The following is a 22,216-nucleotide window of genomic DNA, read 5'->3' as shown; positions in this document are numbered from 1 at the left end:
AATAAAATCCGGGGGGGGAAAACTTCCATGTGAAGTGTGTGTACACATTTTTGCATTTAATATGTGTTCCTGTCATCCAGGGAATTTACGTGGACACTACAAGGTGCATTTTTCTCTAGAGATCATTTGTGAGCCAGCAGTGCCCATCAAGGTCATAGATGTACAGTGTGCAGCTCAGGTAAATTCTACAAACATACACTTTTTTTTTTGTTTTACTAACCTTGTCGCAAATAACCTTCAGGGACGCAAACATTTGCATCACCACATTTTTTTCAGTTCAGCTGGGTATTTACTAAAACTACAGATGTATCTGAGCTCCACAGCAAAGAACCCGATGCAGGACTGGACACGTGCTGCTCATGTCACAACACAAAATTTGATCAAAGAGAAAAGGCTTGGAGTATTCATTTTTCAAGAGGAAGGTCATTTGTGAAGAAACAGTATGTGACCTAATGGTGTCAATTAAACAAAAAATATTAACAAAACATAAATATTAGTGACTGAAAAGTTGTGGGATATTTTTGGTAAAACTTTTAAACTTTGTTGACTAGATTATTTCTGTAAACACATCAATCATGTAATAATATCACAATGGTTAGGAGCTGCTGTGAGCTTTAAATACTAAAAGAAAAATAAGCAGAGGGTCAGTGAGAAAATCAGAAACGTAAAGCAGCTTGTTGTTTCTCTCTTCCAATCTTGTGTTGTGGTGTTGATTTGAAAACTCTGGGAAAGTAACATCATGAATCTTTTAATTTGCCTTTTTTCACTCTTCGTCTGTTCTTTTGTTCTCTTTGGACCTGGCTAGTCTCTCTCCCTCTGTATGGCTGATTAAACACTGCTGCAGTGGTCACTCAGTAGTGATTCATCCGCTGCTGATGTTATTAGTATGCATTTCCGTTCCCTCTTACCATATTATGCACCTCTCAACAGCAAGCCTTTTAATACATATTACATGAGACCACACAATTTTCATCTGTGCCACTTTTTGTACATGTGTATGTATATATGTATTTAAATAACTATTTTATTTTATTTATTTTATATGTCATGACACACATTAAATTATCTGTTAAGTTATGTTTGTGTAGCGTGAAGGGACTTTTCTTATTATTCAACCTTGTGTTATATAATGATAATGTATAATGATAATGACCTAGTACCATGTTTTATGTCTGAAACACAAATTCAGTATAACTGTGAGTGTCGTGGTGGTCTAGTGGTCTGAGATTGGTCAAGCCACTTGTTAGTAAGCAAGACACTTAATTCATACTAGCATAAAGTGAAATGTTCTGTAGCTGACCATTTGATCTATATCGAAAGAAAGAAAAAGAGTGAATTCAGTTCAGTATTATTATTACAATTGTAACATTCAGGCCCTGAAGCTGTGTTTTTGCTGCTAGCCACTGTTAGAGTTAACTTAATCTTCCCTCTACACTTGGATCAAAAGACTATCAGAACATCACAAGAAAAAGCAAAAACAGGCATCATCTTTGAAATGTTGTCTTCCCAGAGCTCAGTTTCCATAGAGATTCCTGTCAGTAACCCACGAGGAGAGCTGATGATGCTGGATGTGTACCTGGAAGGAGACGACCTGAGTGGAGCCAAATGGATTTCAATTCCCCCACAGGAGAAACTCACCTACAAAGCTATGTTCTCCCCTGGTAGAGTAGGGAAGAGGACAGGCAGGTAAGACCCACTGCACTGTAGCTGACCCGACCTCCTTTAAAGGAGGAAGAAGAAGAAAGTTTCTCTACACAGTTTATCATTTAAAGTGAAGATCATTGTTCATGAAATGCCTTGGCCTGAATTTGAGACCATTTTGCAATCATGCCCATTCATTGTTTGGAATACAATATACTGTAATGGAATACATCCAGCATTTTATTTGTCTGTGAATATGTGGTACAGTATTTGCATAGGTTTGGTGTGTGTTTTCTGCCAGTGTGGTGTTCCAGTCAGAGCTGGTGGGGGAGTTCTGGTATCAACTGGAGCTTTATGTTCTTCCTCCCCCAGTCATCACTCTACCACAGGCCTGCTGTCAGCTGGGAAAGTAGGTGCACACACACCAACACACACTATTTCACTGCAGGGTTGTTGGCTAGGAATTAAAACACACATATTGTATTCACCACTGTGAATTTGTTCATGCCAGCGACCCCATCAGTATGTTCCCTCATTGATGTGTGTTTTTAGGCTCCCTCTCTGCTTCATTTTGCTCAGCAATCGTGGGGCAGAGGACTCTGAAACATCCCACAATAACAGCAGCATACTTAAATTTTATTTGCAGGAGAGTACTGTTTAAGTACACCCTTGGCCCGCATTTATGAGTTGGTGATACAGACTTTCTATCTGAGGAGAATCTGTCAAAAGAGAAGAACACAACTATAGCATGGTCAGCGGTAATCTTTAAGTCCTTGGGTCCAATCTACTGCTGTTCAGATGGAGCTTGTGAAGCACTCTCATCTGTTGTAATTTATATAAATAATTTATAAAGCAGCTAAGAAATGTCAGAAGTATTGGTTCTAGTTTAGACTTTACAGTGTAACTTCATATATATGGAGTAATATAGATGTGGTTTGAGAAGATAAAGACGCAGTATTGACAGTATTTAATTCAACAGCTATCTTTGGGTATAACTTTCTGCTGTCTCAAAGCTGGCTCACTTTTAGCTGGTGTAGATCACCATGTTACGCTATGCTGCACGGCGAGCCTGTTATTGAGCGGGTTCAGTTCAGAAAACTGCTGCTTAAACAGACCACCTGGACAAATTTAGTAATCATTCCTACAGTATCCTTACAGGTACAAAAGTAATTGATTACAAGTGATTACAGTAACTTTGTCTACCATGATATTAACGTCAGAGGAAGAAGAAACAACAAGCATGTGAAACAACAAGCATGTGTCCACTCTGAGTTTAAAACTGTTACTACACTAACAGCCAAATGAATGGCAGTTATAGCCGCATATTAATTGCACACACTGCTAATTAGCTCTGTAAATTATAAATGTAGCATTGGGTCAGATAGACCTCATCAAGCATTCATTTGATTGTATTATAGTGTTATTGTAATTGTGGTATACATTTTGTGATCTCCTTACTTTTTGTATATTTCTATTCATGTTCATGTGTACTGTAAGCACCAATTTATACCATGGCAAATTCCTCCTATGTACAAATGTACCTGGCAATAAACCTGATTCTGATTCTGGTTTCTTTACTCCATGCCCTTTTTGGTTATCTGTGCTTTTGAGCCTTAGATTAACTGTTTAATTTATTCATCATCAGACAAAGAGTAAGCACTGCTGTACTCTAAACTACTGTACATGTTGATAATACTGACCATATTTACAAGGCGTAGAAAGTAATTATTTAAAAACATTTACAGCCTTTCTTTGATATTTGGAAGTTTCTACAGTTTCTAACTTTCAAAAATTCTTAATCTTTTCGTATGTTTTTCACCTCACTGAATAAAACTTTGTGTGTGTGTGTGTGTGTGTGTGTGTCAGGTGGAGCAGACTGACCATTCCCCTGGTTAACCCAACAGCTGATACTCTCGACCTAACTGTAGCCAACAGTAACCCCAGAAACTACATACTGGAAATGGATTCAGTTAGTACTGTTAGTACACACACTCACATTCACCTTCGTGCCTCATCCTCAGTTTTATCTGTTAAGTATTCCATCCCATTATTTCAGAATAAAACTTAATTTGTCACAACATACATCTGAAGTTACTTTGCTCTTGCCCCTGGGGATATTGATTTACCATTATGTTTGATGTTCTTTGTAGTTTCTGTTCAGTGGATATGGTATTGTATTTGCATTTGATTTAATCTCTTAAAAGAACAATACAGTAAATTAAGACTTTTGATAACTCAGTTGTTGTCTTTTTACACATATCCTAAAACAAACAAGAATCACTGTTGTCAGTTGGAAGGAAAAGACTTGCAGGATATCCGTTGGAAAGCTGTGGCTTGCCTGGCAGTGTGATTAAAAGGATTTGTCACTTTGTTTATCCTATCTTTCTGTCCCCATGAAAGCAATTCCCTTTGTTTGTTTGTTTGCTTGTTTGTGTGTGCATGTGTGTGTGCGTTCCAGCTTAGAGTGGAGCCCCATTCCTCCACTGAGCTTGGTGTCCGTTTTAGTCCTTCATCCATCGGAGAGGGGAACCACACGGCAAAGATCACTTTCACATGCCCTCAGGTGTATACACACACACACGAACACAGAGAGGAAATGGATTACATAAATCATTGTGCCCTGCCTACACACACACACACAAGAACACATTCAGACACACATGGGTGGAGGGATCGTTCGCTTCTTTTTCCTCTTAAATTACTTTAATCTGGTGCTCTCATTTTATTTACTGCCTCGTCACTCCCAATCATCCACATAAAGCTTGGAGCAATCAGATTACCTCATAAAGCTTTTCATTATCCCAGATTGTACGTTTTATTTAAGGCACAGAGGGCAGGTCGCTAGGACAGAGTGAAATAAACATAAGCAATGATAGAAACATTTCTGTGATAACTAGAAACTTGGATATATTGTCAGGAAGTTACATTGCTGTACTACCAACCAATCACATCACAGAAACAAAGCTATCGCTAACCCAACCAATGGCAGTACTTTATAGCCCACTTCCCAAAATACACACTGCAGGGTGGTTTGAGTTAGCTAAACACACCGCATGATGTCGTTTTGGTGTCTGATATGGAGAGGAAGATGGGAGACGACTGAGGAAACATAGCAACATATCAAAAGTCACCAGCCTTAATCATAAAGACCTACTGTGGATGAATAAGTAACAAAATGTGGCTGGACTCAAGATACTTTGTGTACTTAAAGCCCTGTTCAGCTACAAAGTATATGAGACAGTCCCAAATGGGTTAGACTACTTAGAGTCCCACATGAAACATTGGTTGTTGTTTTTAACCTGCGCCAGTAGCAATGAGAAATACTACAAACTAACCTAAAGCATCACCATCCTATAAAGCAGGGCCGTGCAGAGACCTTTGGAAGGGCAGGTGCTCAAAGTATAAAAGGGGCACATAAAAGGTCTGTTCTCAAAATATCGATACAGAAATATATTGTTATGTATTCCTTGATTATATGCGTATACAGATGCTTCTGTATCGATACATCAGCAAATGCTGTGACACAGTTTTGAAAAAGAAACACAGGGAACACCCAGCTCTAGCTTTAAAACACGGTGGGCTGACATAACTTACAGGGAACAGTTGCTGTTGAGGGGTTGCTGGGGATGTTGCTGCTGCTGCTTTTGTTGCTGCTGATACTACTGGAGGTGATCTGTGACTAGAGATGTTATAACAAACATAGGAGATATATTAGCTGATGAAACAAATATGTGACCATGACAAGATGTAAAGATTGCTGACAGTGCTTGGGACTGGCTCACTATGACTGACCTGCTGTAGTGCTGCAGCCACTGCCAAGGCTGGCTGCTATGAGAAAATAAGAGGCAGATGCAAACAGAGACTGCTGCACACCGAGAGCTGCAGGTGGAGGAAATAAGATACCAGGTTCAAAAAAGTGTGGGAAATAATCTGGGAAAGAAACAGTACTGGGAGAAAGGAAGAGGTTAGCCAAGGCAGGGGTAAGAGTGAGACAAATCTATAGACAGTGTGTGTGTGTGTGTGTGTGTGTGTGTGTGTGTGTGTGTGTGTGTGTGTAGGCAATATTGTGATAATGATTTTATATATTGTATTGTGAATCAGAGATATATTTGGATTTCGATTGACTATATGTCTAATCATAAATATAAAAAGATGTGTGTGTGTGTGTGTGTGTGTGTGTGTTCATTCTGTTGGCCCATACTAACCATGACAGAGTAGCATTTACCTTTCACATTAACATTTCATACCTTTGTCTGAAATCTATATAGGGCCATTTCTTCTTCACTCTTTGCTTTGATGTCAGGAATATTATTTATTTTATATTGACACTGACATTATTACATGTATTTCCAGTTATTTAGTTCATATAATAGGTTTGCTATTAAATCTATTCAAATACTGTTCTGACTTAAATGATCGTTTTAAAAAGGGCTGATAAGTAGGCTATAATTCGGAGGAATAAGTAATAAACCTGTTTTACCAATGTTGTTATAATTATTTGAAGTTACTGTAATAATCCTAGTGCAAGTGAAAGGTTTTCAGTCAAATTACATAAAAAAATACCAGACCTCGCGACGCCCGTGAAACTTTTCTCCCTCAAACAGCAAGAACGAAGTGAACAGAGCACCTTTGTTCATCTGGGTGCAGAAGCAACGTTAGCTGTCGGCAGCTGACGTTACTTCTACAGGCGACACACAGCAATATACAACTACTGTGCTGCTCTCTTTGCGTCTTTCTTGTAAAATGCATCCAACAATCCACAACAAGCACATTGCGGCAAACCCCTCTTACCGGCGGAATCGCAGGTGTCCTGTAGGCAGAGCTGCTGAATCACTAATGGTGTGTGAACGGGAGGGCTTGTCACGGATGAGGTCATCAGGTGAAAGGTCATAATTTGGGTCATTTTATTTACTGCAAAATTATTATTAATTCATTTTACTAATAGCTTGATTCGGCAGGCCTTCACAAAAGAACCTTTACAAATTAAAAAAATAATTAATAAAATTTTTCATTGACAAAAGGGCACTTTGGGCATCAAAGGGCAAAGGGGCAGGTGCTCAAGCACCCATTGCACCCCCCTCTGCATGTACATCCTATAAAGCATGCATCTTAATCTGTACATTCACTGCGCCCAGCCAAGAAATAGTCCAGCACGCAACATGAGTTTCAGAGGAGCTGGTATCTGAAAGAGCCCGGCGGCTTTTTCTCCCTATTTCCGGTCTTTATGCTAAGCTAAGCTGTCTCCTGGTTGTAGTTTCATGTTTAACACAGATGACAGTGCATTCATATTAATCTAAGGAATGAGCGTTTCCCAAAATGTCAAACTATTGTTGGCTGAAGACATGGATTTCTGTGGATTTATTCCAGCAAGGTCGAATATTTTTGTGATGATTTATATATTCAAATATATTTTCTGTTTGCAGGTCCTACAACTAGGGAATTAATATTTTAGGGAAATCTTTAAGCTCAACAGCCTATTGTGACATACCGTATATTGATATCAACTTATATATGAATGATGATGAATGATGATTTATTGTGATACTTTGTTTGCCAGATCACCCATGCTTACTGTTCAGTGCATACTGCCACTCTATCTCTAAGTTTCTTGAAAACACCTTTTCTTTGTCTTAACCTCCTCTGTACTCCCGTCACGCTTTCTCATTTTTTACTTCATTCTCTCCCTCCGGCCTCTCGCGTATGCATGTGTTAATCTGTCTCTGTCTGTCTTCAGTTGCAGGAATGGTGTGTACTGTTAAGTGGGCGTGGACTTAAACCGGAGAGCGAGGAGCCTACAAGCATCTCATCCGTAATTGGCTCCACCGCCTCCATCACCATTCCCTTCACAAACCCCACTGAGCTCCCAGTCATGCTCAGTATCACACTCACAGGTCACAGGCACTTCTTGTTGTCACTTTGTCACTCATTTGTTCTTGTTACATGCACGTGGCACACTCAGACATGTTCCTAATGCTGTGTGTGCGCATGGTATTTTTTCATGTCTCAGATGAGGACCCGAGTGGAGCCCCCAAGTGCCATCAAGTTGCTACAAATAAGAAGGCCTTCTCTATCCCTCTGAGCCAAACTGAAGGTGTGTTAACAGATACAATAACTCTTCAGTATCAGTATGATAAAATATTCAATAAGCCAATTCCACTAGGCAAATGCAATTCCCAAAACTAAAAACAATAACCCTAAAATATACTAACATTGTTAGTATTATACTTTTTGTAGAATTAGATTCCGGTGGTGGCTATTCACTGCTTTGTTTTCCAGATACTTTGAGCAGAGCAAGATCATTTTCACGTGTTGCATACTTGAGTGTTACCTGAAAAATCTTAAAATGACATAAAGGCGAGCTGCAGTCTGAGCATGAATGCAATAGCATGAAACAACAAGACAAAGTTGGCCATTTCTGTTTGGGTTCACTTCCCTCAAAACAGCTATGGCTAACCAGTTCGACTAAGCTCTGACTGGACATGTCCTAATCATGGTCATGGATGTGTTAAGGAGAATCGGTATTCAACATAGGCATGTTTATGACACTTCATTGCTTCATGTCTGTTTTTGCGTGGACCGTGTTTGTGCCCTATGGCTTCACTAATTGACAGTAGGAATATGGAGAGCTTTTAGTCTTCATCAGTTTGCAAATAAATCAACCTGAGACTACATCCCAGGAAAGAAGTTGAAGTGTGTTGCTTTTGGTCTACTAGAAATCGACCTTTTTGCAGATGTCCACATGAGAACCATTGCAATGCATTTCAATGAGCCATGGCTTCCAGAGTGGCTTCCAGTGTATTTCTCATTTGGTTACCTGCCAGAAAACTTGGTGATGACTGTGTGTCTGTCCTCCATCTTGGCTGCAGGTATACAGATCAGTGAAGGGGCCAGTTTTGATGTGCCTGTGGTGTTTGCATCTATCTCTATGGATCTACAACAAGCCTGGCTCTGCATTACTATGAAGCCCCTCAGCAGCCCGAGCAACAGCAGTACCTTCAATACAGACAGCATGAGGTGTTTGTGTGTGTCTTATTTATTGCCTAAAAAGTTATACCCGAGTCAGCAAAACTCATTAGCTTCTGTTATTCCTACATCCAGGCACGTTTTGAAAAGTCTGTCACTGCAAACAAAATGAAGAGTAGTAAAGCAGCTTTACTGCTCAGTACAGTATTTGAAGATTAAAGATGTTCATACATGGTATTTGAGATGAGAGTATGACAACAGTGCGAGCAGAATAATGTACCCATCCATTCATTTTTCATACCCACTCAGGCTCACTAGTAGCTGTCCCGCTGTGCATTCGGTGAGAGGCAGGGTACACCCTGGACAGGTCATCTATCACAGGGCTCAAGCACTGACAAACACATTCACACTCCTTTTTTCACACCTTGAACACCCAGGAAGCCCATGCTGGCGAAGGCACCGCAATCCATTACTTTTACAGCACTGTACAATGGCTTTGGCTCAGTTTTCAATGTGCAGAACTCTTAATCACGTATGCATACTTTACATACAGATCACTGAATCAATCCAACACGTGTTTACATCTCCTCATTTTACATATCAGCATTGCTCAAAATGACTAACAGACTAATGACAACTAGTAGAGATAAAGGTTGGGTATTCAGTCCATTTTGTCTTCAGTTAAATAAATGTAGAAGCTAGTGTCCTCAGCCCTATGAAAATGTAAAAATCAAATCACTTTACTCTGATTTCTTGCAGCTGTGGGCCTGGCATTAGGTATCCTACATTATTAAGTTGCCTGGTATATTTTTAAATCCACTACTGATTCATTGCTAATTTATAAATACTGTGTAAAAAATGCCCTCCATCGATATTTCAGGTCAGAGCAGGAATTGTCAACCATCTGTTGGATTTACCCTCTCTGTGGGATTCCCACGGAGGTGCCTGTTGAGAACTCACCACTTGGCGTGGTCTGTTGTGAAGCGGGCTGCCAGCTGGAAAGGAAGGTGGATGTACTGCTAACGGGATGTGTGCCGGGGACTCAAGTCCGGAAAGGACAGGAAGGTGTGTGCCAGGATTTTTAGAGTCCAAGTGGCCCTGCAATATCTGTTATATCACTATATAGAGGGTCATGATTTAAGTCTGACATTGTTTGGTAGTCGGGAATTGTCCTCATAGTCAGAGGTGGAAAAAGCAGAAAAATAAAAAGATTACTAAATAATGACATCATTTTACCAACTCTATCTAAACTCACATATATCATCTAAAACCGCATCACTTTCTGTAGACCTTGAAAACGTTTGATCAATAGTGTTGACGGACAGACTTTCTAAACCCAGAATGTCTGTAAATAGTGATGCATCAACGTCTTTTCTCTTCCAACAGCGATTTTGAGACCATTACTCAGGGTCCCTGTAATAGCGAGTACCGCTCTGATACCAGTGTTCTCTTTTTTCTAAATTGAAAATGTGTATTACAAATTAATTATCCTTACTACACTAAACTAATTGGGATTATTCATTTGTGAGTTAACATGACGCTGTAAAATCACTTTGCAAAATAACTTTATAACACTAGCCTGAAGTTAGTTTTAGCTTTACCAGGTTTGTTTGTTTTTCAATAAATTGTACCCACTAGAGTCTGCATCAGGCTAGTTTAAAAAGCTCAGATTTGCTCTGGTACAGCAGTGCTCAGTAAGTTCCCTTTTTGTGGTGTTCCTTGCACCTATTCAGACACCTTCTTCTCACTCTTTACATCTGTACAGTTTCCCTTGGGATGATGGAAGACTTCCTGTGTGAGGTTCATTTAGACAGCAAAACAGAGCACTCAGAAGTGGAGGATTGCCTTTCTGCTTCTGTCAAGGCAGCGAGGAGGGACCCTGAGACCGGCATTGTAACACTCACCCTTAATCTAGTCTACACTCCCCTCAGGCCATGCAGGTTAAAATACTACACACACAAACATACACACACAAAGAAACATGACATATAGACAAGTACGCAGGAAAAGAAATGCACACTGAGAAAGTTATTCTGATAGTAAAAGGAATGTGAAATAAATCCCGTTCTCCTTGCAAAACCGCTCCACTGGTTGTGTTAGCAGTTAAAGCAAACAAACACCATAGAAAAAACAAACTACATTCACATTTTGAGAAACACAAACCACAGACACATGCTGCATGAAAAGTAAAAAAAAATATTAACAAACACACAGATGGTCGAACATTCTTAGGCACAGTGAGAGATGTACACAAACACTCATCACCAGAGAGAACTAAACACACACACACACACACACACACACACGCACACTGGGAGAGTATTATGCAGATGCTGAGTGAGGCAGTGTTAAAAAGCACAGACACGAAAGAAAGAAAAAGATTGCACACATTGCACACATTCAGAGAAACAAATATGCACACCTCATCTGTGTGAGGGAAATAAACAAATGGTTGCTAATAATAAGTCAGAAAAACAAAACAAGCACATACAGTACTAGCACATTCTCTAACACACACAGACACACCAGGAAGGAAAGCATACAAACACAATCCGTTTGTTGCTCTCTCTCTCTATAACACACTTGCACTGAGCGTTGTGAGTAAACACTGCATTAATTTATCTTGTCTTTCTCCCTCTACAGTACAGTCTCTCCCCCCTCTATCTCACTCTTTATCTCATCTTCTTACTCTCTTGCAGATGGGTGTGGCCTCTGCATTCATTTATTAGTAGCTGTCTACATGTGCTGAGACTTAATGTCTGTAGCTAAAGGTTGCGGTGCTCTCTCAGAGGGGAAGGGGGAGGCCAGCTCATTAGCTTGCCCCTGCTTTAACAGTACTTGCCATGTTAGGTCAGATCCCCATGGACAATACATTAACTTTGGTGTGACCTAAAAACACATCTGATACTTTTTTAGATTTAAAACACCAGGGTTTCTTTCTCCTGCTTTTCTAATCAAACCACACACTATTTGAAACGGATGATTTATAATGGCAGTCAGTGGGGAAAAGCATTTGGATATTATTGCTGTTGGGATAGCCACTTTTAACCAGTTCAATTCCTATTCCAATTTGAGGATGCAAATTTTTTTCATTTCCTTAGAGGGATTTAGAAGACATAGAGATGGGGTGAAATTTACCTCAATGCCTAAACTTTAACCAGCCTTTTTCCTAACTAATTTAAAAACATATTTCAAACAAAAATTTTTTTAAAAGAATCCTTTAGATGGGGTTAGTTAAGAAATATGCAGGGATGAAAGGAGTACTAGAACATTTTAATCAAGTACTGTTACTTTAAAGGGATTTAAAAAAAAAGTAAAATTACTTTTTATTACAGTATATAGCACATCAATAAAATAGCCTGACAGTTCTTATAGAATCAACAGCAGAATAAAAGCAGACAACAACACTGTATAAACAATAAACACAGGAGAAAATGCATTGTTTTTACACGCCACATATTACACACACACACACAAACGCTACTTTGCTAGGAAACGCTGTGGTTGCTGGTGCTCTCATCTGTACAGTGAGTTACAACAATAAGTGAGTTTGTTATTGTAGCCACCTGTGTAAATGGTATTTTATGAGTCTTGTGGACTACAAAGTCCTCCAGAGTCTGCTCTATGTTCAGCTTCTCTGCTTGTTCATTCTGAAAGCATGACTCAGCCTCTCTGCCCCACTCAGGATCAGGATATGTACTGAGCAGGACATTTTGCAGAAAAATAAACTATGTAATGCACTTCAAGTTTATTTGAGTTACACGTTTCTACACCAAGGAAATTCAAATTGCTGTACATAAGACATAAAAAGAGATGCACCAATTGCATTTTCCTCGCCAATCCCATTTTCTGATTATTTTTTTTTACAGGTCTGACCTGCCGATTCCAATTTTCTTTCTTTTTTGGGATCCCAGTTAGCACCAGGATGAGCATTGAAAAAGTCGTCATAGGCAAGTCTTGCCACTGGGCAGCCATATTGGCAACCCAACCAAAAATAAGGTTTACAAAGCGTTTTCCTGACCGGCTATACTTCTGCTACACATGAGTCTCTACTACCACGCATGTAGAAGTATAACAGACCCTTACATCAGTGGAACCACATGATTGGCTGAAATATGTTTTTCGCTTTGGCTGTTAAAAGCAGACCATTGGCTTTCTAGCGGGAGGGGTGGGATAACCGCCATCTTTGGCGTTACGGGTTTTCACCATAGAGTTGTATTGAAGATGTGACTGAGTGGCGTGTCTCGTCTAAAAAATTCTTCCTGGGGTTCATTCAATTCTATGTTCATAATAAAACAATGACTATAGAACAATTTTTACATTTTCTCCATAATTTCACCAGGTTACAGGACCTCCTCTTACTCAAGCATTTCAAAATTAAAAACCCAACACCAGCCAAATGTAGGTAGATTGTTGGCAGTTGCGCATAAAATCGTTAGGCCATCCATCACTTTGGTGGACAGGGAAAACAGGAAACATAATAATAAACATAATACCAGATAATGTCTCTCTCTTTTTCTCTGGAAAAATATATGTTACCAACCGTTAATATACATTCATACCTACCTGGCTTCTTCTCTCATGGTGGAGAACTTTCACACTGCTGAACACATGTTTTAGCATGTGTAGATGTGACAATAGCCGGTTACTGTCACTGTGTAGTTGATGTGAAACATCTTGCAACATGTAAATGTGACCAGCACAGGGTCGGATTTTTACATTTAAATATACATTTACATTACATTTACTTGTAAATGTAAATGCTCTGTATTTGTATAGTGCCTTTCTAGTCTTCTGACCACTCAAAGCGCTGTTACACTACATCATATTCACCCATTCACACACATTCATACACTGAGCCTAAGGCCTCATCTACACTACTCCGTTTTAGTTTAAAAACTGATTTTTAAAATGAATATGATCTCTGTCCACACCAGCGTTTTAGCTGCGTATCAGAACTGATCTCCGTCTATACTAAAACGACTGAAGAACAGATGAAGAACCACACCAGATATTTTTTGTCATGGACCAAGAACGAGCTGGGACTGTCACTGGATGTGACACGGGAGTTATGTTACAAGCTTCTGTGGCGGTGGAAAACACAGAGAGGGAGTTGTTGCAAAGTAAATACGACAACATGCACAGTACAAGTGTAGGCCATAAGTGTTATTTGCATGGTACAAAATATTTTAATAAAAATACCAATTCAAAAACTAGCATTGTGCTTCTACTTTGCATGACTTATGAGACCCAATCAGAGATCCAAAAGTATGTGTCTGCGTCATTGTTTCTAAAGTCCTCCGTTTTTGCCCATCCCCACTAAAAAAACAGGGGCGGCAGCGTTTTCAAACTTATCCGTTTTAGGTCTTTGTTTTTCCTCGTTTTAGTCTGGACGGGAGGTGCAAATGTAGCAAAAGGTCTCCGTTTTAAAATGAAAACGCAGTAGTGTGGATGGGGCCAAAGTGCTCAAACAGAACTACCCTTCACACACTAATGGAACAGCCATCGGGAGCAATTCGGGGTTCAGTGTCTTGCCCAAGGACACTTCGACATGGAGCCTGGAGGAGTTTGAACTGCTGATCTTCTGATTAGCAGACCACCCACTTTATCTCCTGTGCCACAGCAACACAGATTAAGCTATAAACCGGTCACAAATTCCAGTCACAAGGTGATCAGTCGGTGCATATGTAATAAAAAGGCATTAAAATAAGATGAAGGGGAGATTGTGTTTCCAACACAGGATGTTTGATGTTTCTATACTGACTTTTCTTGTTACTTATCAGCCAACATATACGCAAATACCGATATTTCTACACTAAGCAAATATCAGTCAATTTAGCTGTCTAGGGCTCGTGATTAATGAAGGCTTTAATGGCAAAATCAGTTTTGAAATCTATCAGTGATGCAGCCTGTGAGAGAACTATACATTTGCTGATTTATTATATTATTATACCTTTCTTGCTTAAATGAATTCTGCAGTGATGTCTTTTACAAAAGTATTGCAACTTGTATGTAATCTAAAAAATGTACCTATTCTCTACTGTCCTTACTGTACATTGCATGTGACATCCTGCTGAGTGAAGAGTGCATTCATTTATCAGCTCCTGTCTTCATCTGTGGAGTCCATTAATGAGGCGTGCCCTGGTAGAATCAATACCTCCGAGGGCTAATGACTTCTCCATGAGGAAATGAAGGGGGGGTGTGGTGCCACTAATAGGCTCTTCCATTATCTACATGTTATTTCTATGCCGTGGGCACTGAGATGAGGAGACAAAGTATCATAAGCTGAAAGCGGGAATATTAAAGACCGGTTTAGTCAATCGTCTTTTTCTTTTTGATGAATAGGAATGCTCAAATTACAGTTTTCAAGATAAATTACAGTGGTAGACTGATCTGAAGAAAACAGATGGGTGGAAACAGACTCAGAATCAGAGGTATTCATCTGTGTGCTGTGGAGAGCCAACTCTATACAGGTTTTATTCCAGTTAAAGCCTACTGTAACTCATTTCACTGATTAGTTCCTCTCCTCTCGATGTTGGTAATTAGTAAAATCAGTTGGTGCCATTTGTGGTTGATATATAAACCTCCATGTTTGGCTCTTCATCACATGTACAGTATTTCTGCTCGAATTTATGTATTTTTACCTGGCAAAGTGGCTGACAATTATTGCGCAGTTTACCAGTATTTTACTAGTACACACACACAAAGAAAGACATTAAAAACATTAAAATAATATTTTCAGGTTTAAGATAGAATGGCAGGTATTTTTTTCAACATGCATTTAAATGTTTTGAATTATTTTTTAGGTTTTGTTTATTATTTTTGAAAAATATTTTAGCTTTACTTGTCCGAGTGTCAGCAGTGTCTTTTTAACATGGTCCTGAGGTTTGGTTAAGTGTTGATTTCAGTAATATTTTTATACACACAAAGTTCAATATTATTTCCACTTGAATCGTTAAAGGTTAAGTTTTGTTTTATACCATTCATACTCTTCCAATCTTGACTAGTTGCCTAAAGGGAAAACTATTTCCAGACCCTTAACTTAAAGCACATGCTGTGTTGAAATAGTTGCGAAGTACTTGCACCACATAAATTAAACCTACATGTGTGACTATTCCTTATCAAAACAAAAAAGAAATCTAAGCTGAAAATATGCTGCGGCTCCAAAGCATTCTCAAGTCACCCAGGTTTTCAGAAGAGCGGAAGACTTTTCGAGGACACGGCCTAGGCTAATGGCACCTTTTTACTGCTACCTCACAGTAAAATATTACAGAAAATTATCAGAGTATGATTCAGATGGCTTTATTTTGACTTCACTCTTTGTAATGCAATACAAAACAAAAGCTTTCATGTCAGATAGCTACAGATATACCACAAGTTGTCATTGACACCACAGCTTCTCTTGCCTCCTTTATTCTTTCCTGGCTCAAGTCTTTCATCGAAGTCATCAAGAATGAATTCAGGTGCTCAGTGTTGTATGGCCTTTATGTATTTTTTTTTTTAATAAAGTGATGATATTTCAGGAAAGGTTCATCACAGTTTAGCCCACATTCACTGCTGTCTTTCTATTATTGCAAAGTGATTGTAACCAATTATTTATAAAAATTTCATGTGTGTGTTCGTGTGTGTCCAGGGGCACGGCGATCCTAGCTGTGCAGTGGGTGTCTGGCAGGATCTGGGAGTTTCCCATTACCCTCATCGCCACTGAGCCTCAAGTGGATGACGTCATCCTCACTGAAGCCACTGAGTTTGGCAAGACCTCAGCTGTGGCCTTCCGTTTGACCAGCACCACCAGGTGTGTGTGTTTGCTTTGTTTAATTTCCGTTCCATCCGAGTTTGCTAATTATTTAATACAAACTTCAGTTCACTACACCTCTAACATCAAGTGTGGCCATAAAGCCCTTTTTGATAAAAGAAAAATCTTCCAGGAGCTTTTGAACAATTGGACCTAAACTCAGGGACTAAACTATTAAATATTAAATAACAACACAGTCATCCTGTTATTCTTTGTATTAGGGCTGAACGATTAATTGCATTTGCGATATTACCGCGATATGATAAAACAAGTTTTTCTAATCGCAAAGGCTGCGATTACACTCTGTTCACATGACACCCAAGAGTAAAGCAGTCTGCAGACGAAGCATCACCTTCGCACGTTACGCTGTACCTTGACTTGTTGTACAATGGCCTTAAGCCTGACAGAAGCTGACACTACAGAAGCTTCAGTGTCACACAGGGAATGAAAGTAGCACCCGCCAACCGCGGGTTGGTGGTGGTGGGTGAAATTGTCAGGCTATACGCCGCTTTGACAGAAAGGAAAAATGCACAACAGAAAGACACGTGTAATAAGGTGAAGATATTGTGGCGATCGGCGCCTGCGTCACACACACAGCCACCAGTCAGCTCAGGAAATATCTGTGAAACGGTGTCCGAAAGAGGCCCAGTCTGTCCTGAGTTACAGCCTGGTTACAGCCAGTGCGCTTCTTACCAGCATCGGAGGCTGCGGGGGTAGGGAACTCTGGTGTTGTCAGAGAATTACTAAGCTTGTCTATTAAACACGAGAGGCGTCACTTGGTCTTATTTTTGTTGGCCAACTTTTGAATTGAATCTCAGTATTTTTGTTTGCTCACTGGGATATAGAAAAATGGACTCCTAGGAGATGTGAACTGAGATAAGGACTAATTAATTGGTGGTTGAACTGTGGGTTTTGTATTGAGCTCTTACTGTATAAAACACTGGTGAACTTAGTTTTTGGTCCACATATATTCCTACCACGCTTTATATTACACTAACTAGGACAACCTTGAAATATGCAACAACCTTTCTGAAAACCTCACTGTCTTCCATTTAATAAATCAAACCACATGAGCATTAAGAGACCGTCCAGTGTGTGGACCGGTGAGCATGCAAATGTAGCTTACACAGTACACATGGCTACATGGTGGTAATGTATATACAATGGATATGTAAAATTCAGTTCAGCTTCAACAATATGCAAATATTATATGCAGTGTCTCTGAAGTAGTAAAAGTAGTAGTATAGAATATAATTTACCCAACTTGGAAGTTTGGAAGGCAGTGTTGATCTTGATACAGTAAATAGAATATTAAATGTGCACTAGGTTTGTTTTAGTTTTTTAGATTTTATCTCAATCAATATATATATACTCACTTGTATGTGCTACATAAGAGTCCTATTCATACTAGTGCTTCTTGCACAAGGCCTGGTGGGCGTGAGTATGAAGCCAAATACACCCAGGAAAAGTCCTGGAGTGGCTGAGTCAGATATCAGATCTCAATCACATCATGAATCACCATGTGACCTGACAGAGCTTGAGCAGATTTATCAAACAGAATGGGAAAGACACGTGTACATTGTGGCGATCGGCGCCTGTGTCACACACACAGCCACCTCCGGAAATATCTGGGAAACAGTGTTTCAAACCAAACTTACAAGTCTGAAAGAGGCTCAGTTATTCCAGAGTTACGGCCTGGTTACAGCCAGTGCCCTTCTTACCAGCATCGGAGGCTGCGGAGGTGGGGAACTCCACCTTTTGAATAATACAGAAGGTAAAGAGCTTAAAAATGAATTGCATATTAAAACACAATCTCAATATTGGTTAAAAAAAAAAACGCAATTAGATTATTTTCCAAAATCGTTCAGCCCTACTTTGTATTTACTGTGGTGCACTGTTTGAATGGATGTAGTGAGTGGTTGCAAAGATGAAATAGAGCGGTGGAGACTGAAAACCCCAGAACATCCGTCTCCAAGGGTTTTATAGTTATTTATTTCTTCTTTACTACAAAACCACAATAAAACAGTCAAATTCAGCTTTTTTTCACTTGTTAACTTATTGTGTTCTCTTGATCGCAACTCCCTCTCTATCTCCCTCTATCTTGTTCGCTCCTGCTCTCAGCTTGTTGGCCCATACGCACTCTGTCTTTATCAAGTCGGGAGACTGATATCATATCTTTGCTTGTAACATCAATAAACAGTAGAAGAACCGTCCACCCCTCCGAATACTAATAGTAGAGGCACCCAGTGTTTGTTCACTGTGTGAATGAAACTGTGTTTGACCAACCAGTGATCTTCAATGCTGCAAATTCCACCTCAATAGTTCCTTTTGCACTGTTTTCATGACATCTGATGAACCGTGAAGATGAGGCAAATATGACTGATGATGGATTAAAAATGACTGCCCCAGTATTTCCTTTCCTAACCCCCAGTACAGCAGATTTTTTGGCACCGGGAACTGCCAAAGAGGTACCCAATTTAGTCTTAGTTCCTAACTTCAAACAGTTCATGGTCCCCTGGGAAAGTTCCTTTGGTGAAAATTTGAAAGGAACATTCTCAAATATTTAAATGTAATTTGTTCATCAACTCATAGTATGTTTCATTAGTAAATTTGACGTGTTGGTTCCAGGAGACCAGAGCTGTTCACAGCAACGTTCCTGCCAGGCAGCAGCAGTGAGTTCAAAGTGAATCCAGCCTCAGGGACGTTACCTCCTGTTGGTTCTACTGGAGCTCTCATCACCGTGTCCTTCACACCCACTGTGCACGGAAAGCACAGAGCCAGACTAAACATCCAGGTATGTAAATGATTTATTCTGTGCTAATGTCATTGGCTGTTTTGTCTATTTGTAGAATCTATTTTTTATGGTGATAAATTAGGATACAGCAGGCCCAAATGTAAGGCACAGGCGGGAACTCATAGTCTATAGAGTTTATTTAAACAACCATAAAAAGTCTGGCGTACATGAAGTCGAGGAAGGTAAGTGTCGAAACAAAGGTTATAATCCAAAAAAGGGGAACAGACGTGAAGATTATTCCAAACTACCAGGCAGAACAAACATGGAGAAAATTCAGGAACACTCGATAAAACAATAATGACTGAACAGAACCGAGGGCAATTCTGTATATACAGGGACAAACAAGCAGGGAGAGAGTGAACAGGTGAGACATATTAGGGACTGAACAAGAAACAAAGCAAAGTAACGACACATGAAACCAAACATAACAAAATAAACCAGAAAGTGAGGTGCACGAAAACACACAGGGATGAGTTTAACAAAGTAAAACAAGAAACACGGAACGATCGCATTACTGACAATACAAAGCATGACCACAGACAAGGAACAAGAACACAAAAGCAGGGAGTGATAAATAACAATAATAAACACGAAAATATCATAGACTAAATACATGATCATAACACAAAAAACATAACTACAACACTTTTACTAGTTAACAGAATTTTTTTATACTCTTTTAAAACTCAACAATAAACAGTTCCTCCAGGATTTTGCTACTAATATCACAAATTCAACAAATCCCTGTGAATTCAGTGCGTCTTGCAGTTTTGACCAATCACTGCAACTTTCCCGCAAAACATTGGCATACGTCAGTAAACTCACTTCCTTGTTTAGAAGACGCAGCAGACCAACATACCAACGTCTCACATTTGCCTACAAAAATAACAGCAAAGGACCGTGAAAAACAGTGTGGAGATCTTCTTTACTAGAGCGGGGGTAAACTGTTTTGCAAAACGTGCAGTATTGTGGTCGAACATAAAAGGAAATGAAATCTAGTGACAAACACTGTATGTAATGACAAAACATGAGGAGAATGGCAGAAAGGCATGGAGGACGTCAGACAAGACAAGTCACTCTGACACAGGCATCCCATTTATCATATTTGCACAACTTGACAACTTACTATTGTTACAGGCAGCAGACATGCAGTGGACCTACGAGGTGAGAGGGAAAACCCCTCATGACTCCCCACCCCTCTGTACCACATCCACCAATGGCAGCTCTTCGGCGCTGCGTCCAGCCAATGATCGGATGCGAAACTTTGTGGCTCGGAACCTTCGCCTCCCGTCCCTGGCTAACTCATCCCCTCTCAAAGTCTGCAGATAAAGTTCTCACTCTCAAAGCAAAGGATCGTCATTTTTGTCCAAATTCTTTTTTAACTTACATATTCAAATTACAGCCAGGGTATTTTTTTATCTAGCAACATTTACCACACAATGTCACCTTCAGTTTAATTAAGAGATACCTTTATATTTGGACAGGCACATTGCCACATGGTGGTGATGATGATAGGTTTGCATATTTGTCCCTTTTTCTCTTGAAATGGCTCATTAGTCGTGTTAGTGTTTCTCATCAGCTGTGCTAATGAGCTATATACAGCCAGTACAAAGATGAGTTTTGTCTACCTCGTAGCAAGTGCAGGAAATTTTAAGAAAAAAAGGTTGCTTGCAAGAGGAAATTGAAACCTTTTTTTGGCCAGACATTTTGAGTTGATTTGAATCAATGTTCATAACTCTTATTGTAATTAATCTTGAAGTAATGCTTTCATTTTAACAACACTGTCCAATGTCATCATCATAACCCAATACAGGTTCAAGTTCAGGATCCTTTATTTGTACCCCTAGGTAGATTTGTCTTTGCAGTTGAGAAGTCAACCTCACATTTGGAAACAAACACAGACAGCAGACACTAAACAGTAGATAAAACATAATATAAGTATTCAAGGCTCCAGTAAATACAAAAAATGTTGCTTCTGCATCACCTGTGGAACATTTCTTTCTGTGTGATGGCTGCTGGAACAAAGCTGTTTTCACACTGCTTTGTTCTGCACTTTGGGACTGTAAACCTTTGTCTACAAGGAAGAAGCTGAAATTCACTGCAGACGTGGGAGTTGTCATTTAAAATCAAGCTAGTTATCCGCTGTAACTGTCTGCCGTACAGGGACGCTGGATTAAGCTGTGACTTACCAATCAGCCTGTTAAACCATTTAACAATTTGGTTCAGGGAGTTTCTGTTTTTCAGGGGCAGGTTTCAAAACCATGCCACCAAATATAAAGATGAAATCGGTTCAATAAATGACGATGAAATAAGGTCATCATGGTTTTACTGGCCGTGGCTGGTCTCATTTTCCTGGACATATTACATTGCATGTACAGTAACTGACATATACGTATGGACATATGCTTGGCACAAAAGTTCACAAAAAATATCTCATCTCTTCATCTCCTTGTCCTTCTTCATGTTCGGTATAGATTTAATAAGTAAAGTTGATAAGGGATAATGGAGTTTCCTGGGTTCATCTCATCAGTGTATGTCATGAAAAGACCCAGTGTCCTTGGAGTTTTACACATTCAGCAGGTATCAGATATATGATGAGCAATAAATGCTTGTAATGGTTATGATGTCCCTATTATGCCTCAGAGTCTACTTCAAGTAAAATGTTACCAACTTCATTTTATTCATCCCTTCCCTTATGGTCGGTCCTCTGTTAAATAGTAGAGAGAGAGTCGGGCCATAAATTAGATCCACCTCAAACTTCCTGGTCCACGTATATTCCTACCACGCTTTATATTACACTAACCAGGACAACCTTGAAATATGCAACAACCTTTCTGAAAACCTCACTGTCTTCCATTTAATAAATCAAACCACATGAGCATTAAGAGACCGTCCAGTGTGTGGACCGGTGAGTATGCAAATGTAGCTTACACAGTACACATGGCTACATGGTGGTAATGTATATACAATGGATATGTAAAATTCAGTTCAGCTTCAACAATATGCAAATATTATATGCAGTG

The 22,216-nt window shown here is 39.5% G+C and overlaps 1 protein-coding gene across 5 annotated transcripts in view; it reads left to right on the top strand.

The window, feature by feature from the left end:
• Nucleotides 1–21,521, top strand: part of LOC119900970 (cilia- and flagella-associated protein 47-like) — a 69,813-nt gene extending 48,292 nt beyond the window's left edge. For 4 of the 5 annotated variants that reach the window (XM_038716356.1, XM_038716341.1, XM_038716371.1 and 1 more), the window contains exons 55-67: nucleotides 81–178; nucleotides 1,511–1,686; nucleotides 1,943–2,050; nucleotides 3,508–3,619; nucleotides 4,100–4,204; nucleotides 7,376–7,532; nucleotides 7,649–7,732; nucleotides 8,508–8,655; nucleotides 9,485–9,669; nucleotides 10,370–10,544; nucleotides 16,238–16,399; nucleotides 19,028–19,193; nucleotides 20,331–21,521. In XM_038716356.1, coding sequence (XP_038572284.1) covers nucleotides 81–178; nucleotides 1,511–1,686; nucleotides 1,943–2,050; nucleotides 3,508–3,619; nucleotides 4,100–4,204; nucleotides 7,376–7,532; nucleotides 7,649–7,732; nucleotides 8,508–8,655; nucleotides 9,485–9,669; nucleotides 10,370–10,544; nucleotides 16,238–16,399; nucleotides 19,028–19,193; nucleotides 20,331–20,522 — 1,868 coding nt within the window. In that variant the 3' untranslated portion in view covers nucleotides 20,523–21,521. The remainder of the gene's footprint in view (nucleotides 1–80; nucleotides 179–1,510; nucleotides 1,687–1,942; nucleotides 2,051–3,507; nucleotides 3,620–4,099; nucleotides 4,205–7,375; nucleotides 7,533–7,648; nucleotides 7,733–8,507; nucleotides 8,656–9,484; nucleotides 9,670–10,369; nucleotides 10,545–16,237; nucleotides 16,400–19,027; nucleotides 19,194–20,330) is intronic. The other variant, XM_038716362.1, reaches the window with a different exon arrangement.
• Nucleotides 21,522–22,216: the final 695 nt, after the last annotated feature.

The sequence above is a fragment of the Micropterus salmoides genome, unplaced genomic scaffold, assembly GCF_014851395.1.
Source record: "Micropterus salmoides isolate LMB-PRFRI ecotype aquatic unplaced genomic scaffold, ASM1485139v1 Ms_hic_scaffold_1, whole genome shotgun sequence".
In the NCBI taxonomy this organism is placed as follows: Eukaryota; Metazoa; Chordata; class Actinopteri; order Centrarchiformes; family Centrarchidae; genus Micropterus; species Micropterus salmoides.
This window is presented reverse-complemented; position numbering and strand designations above follow the sequence as displayed.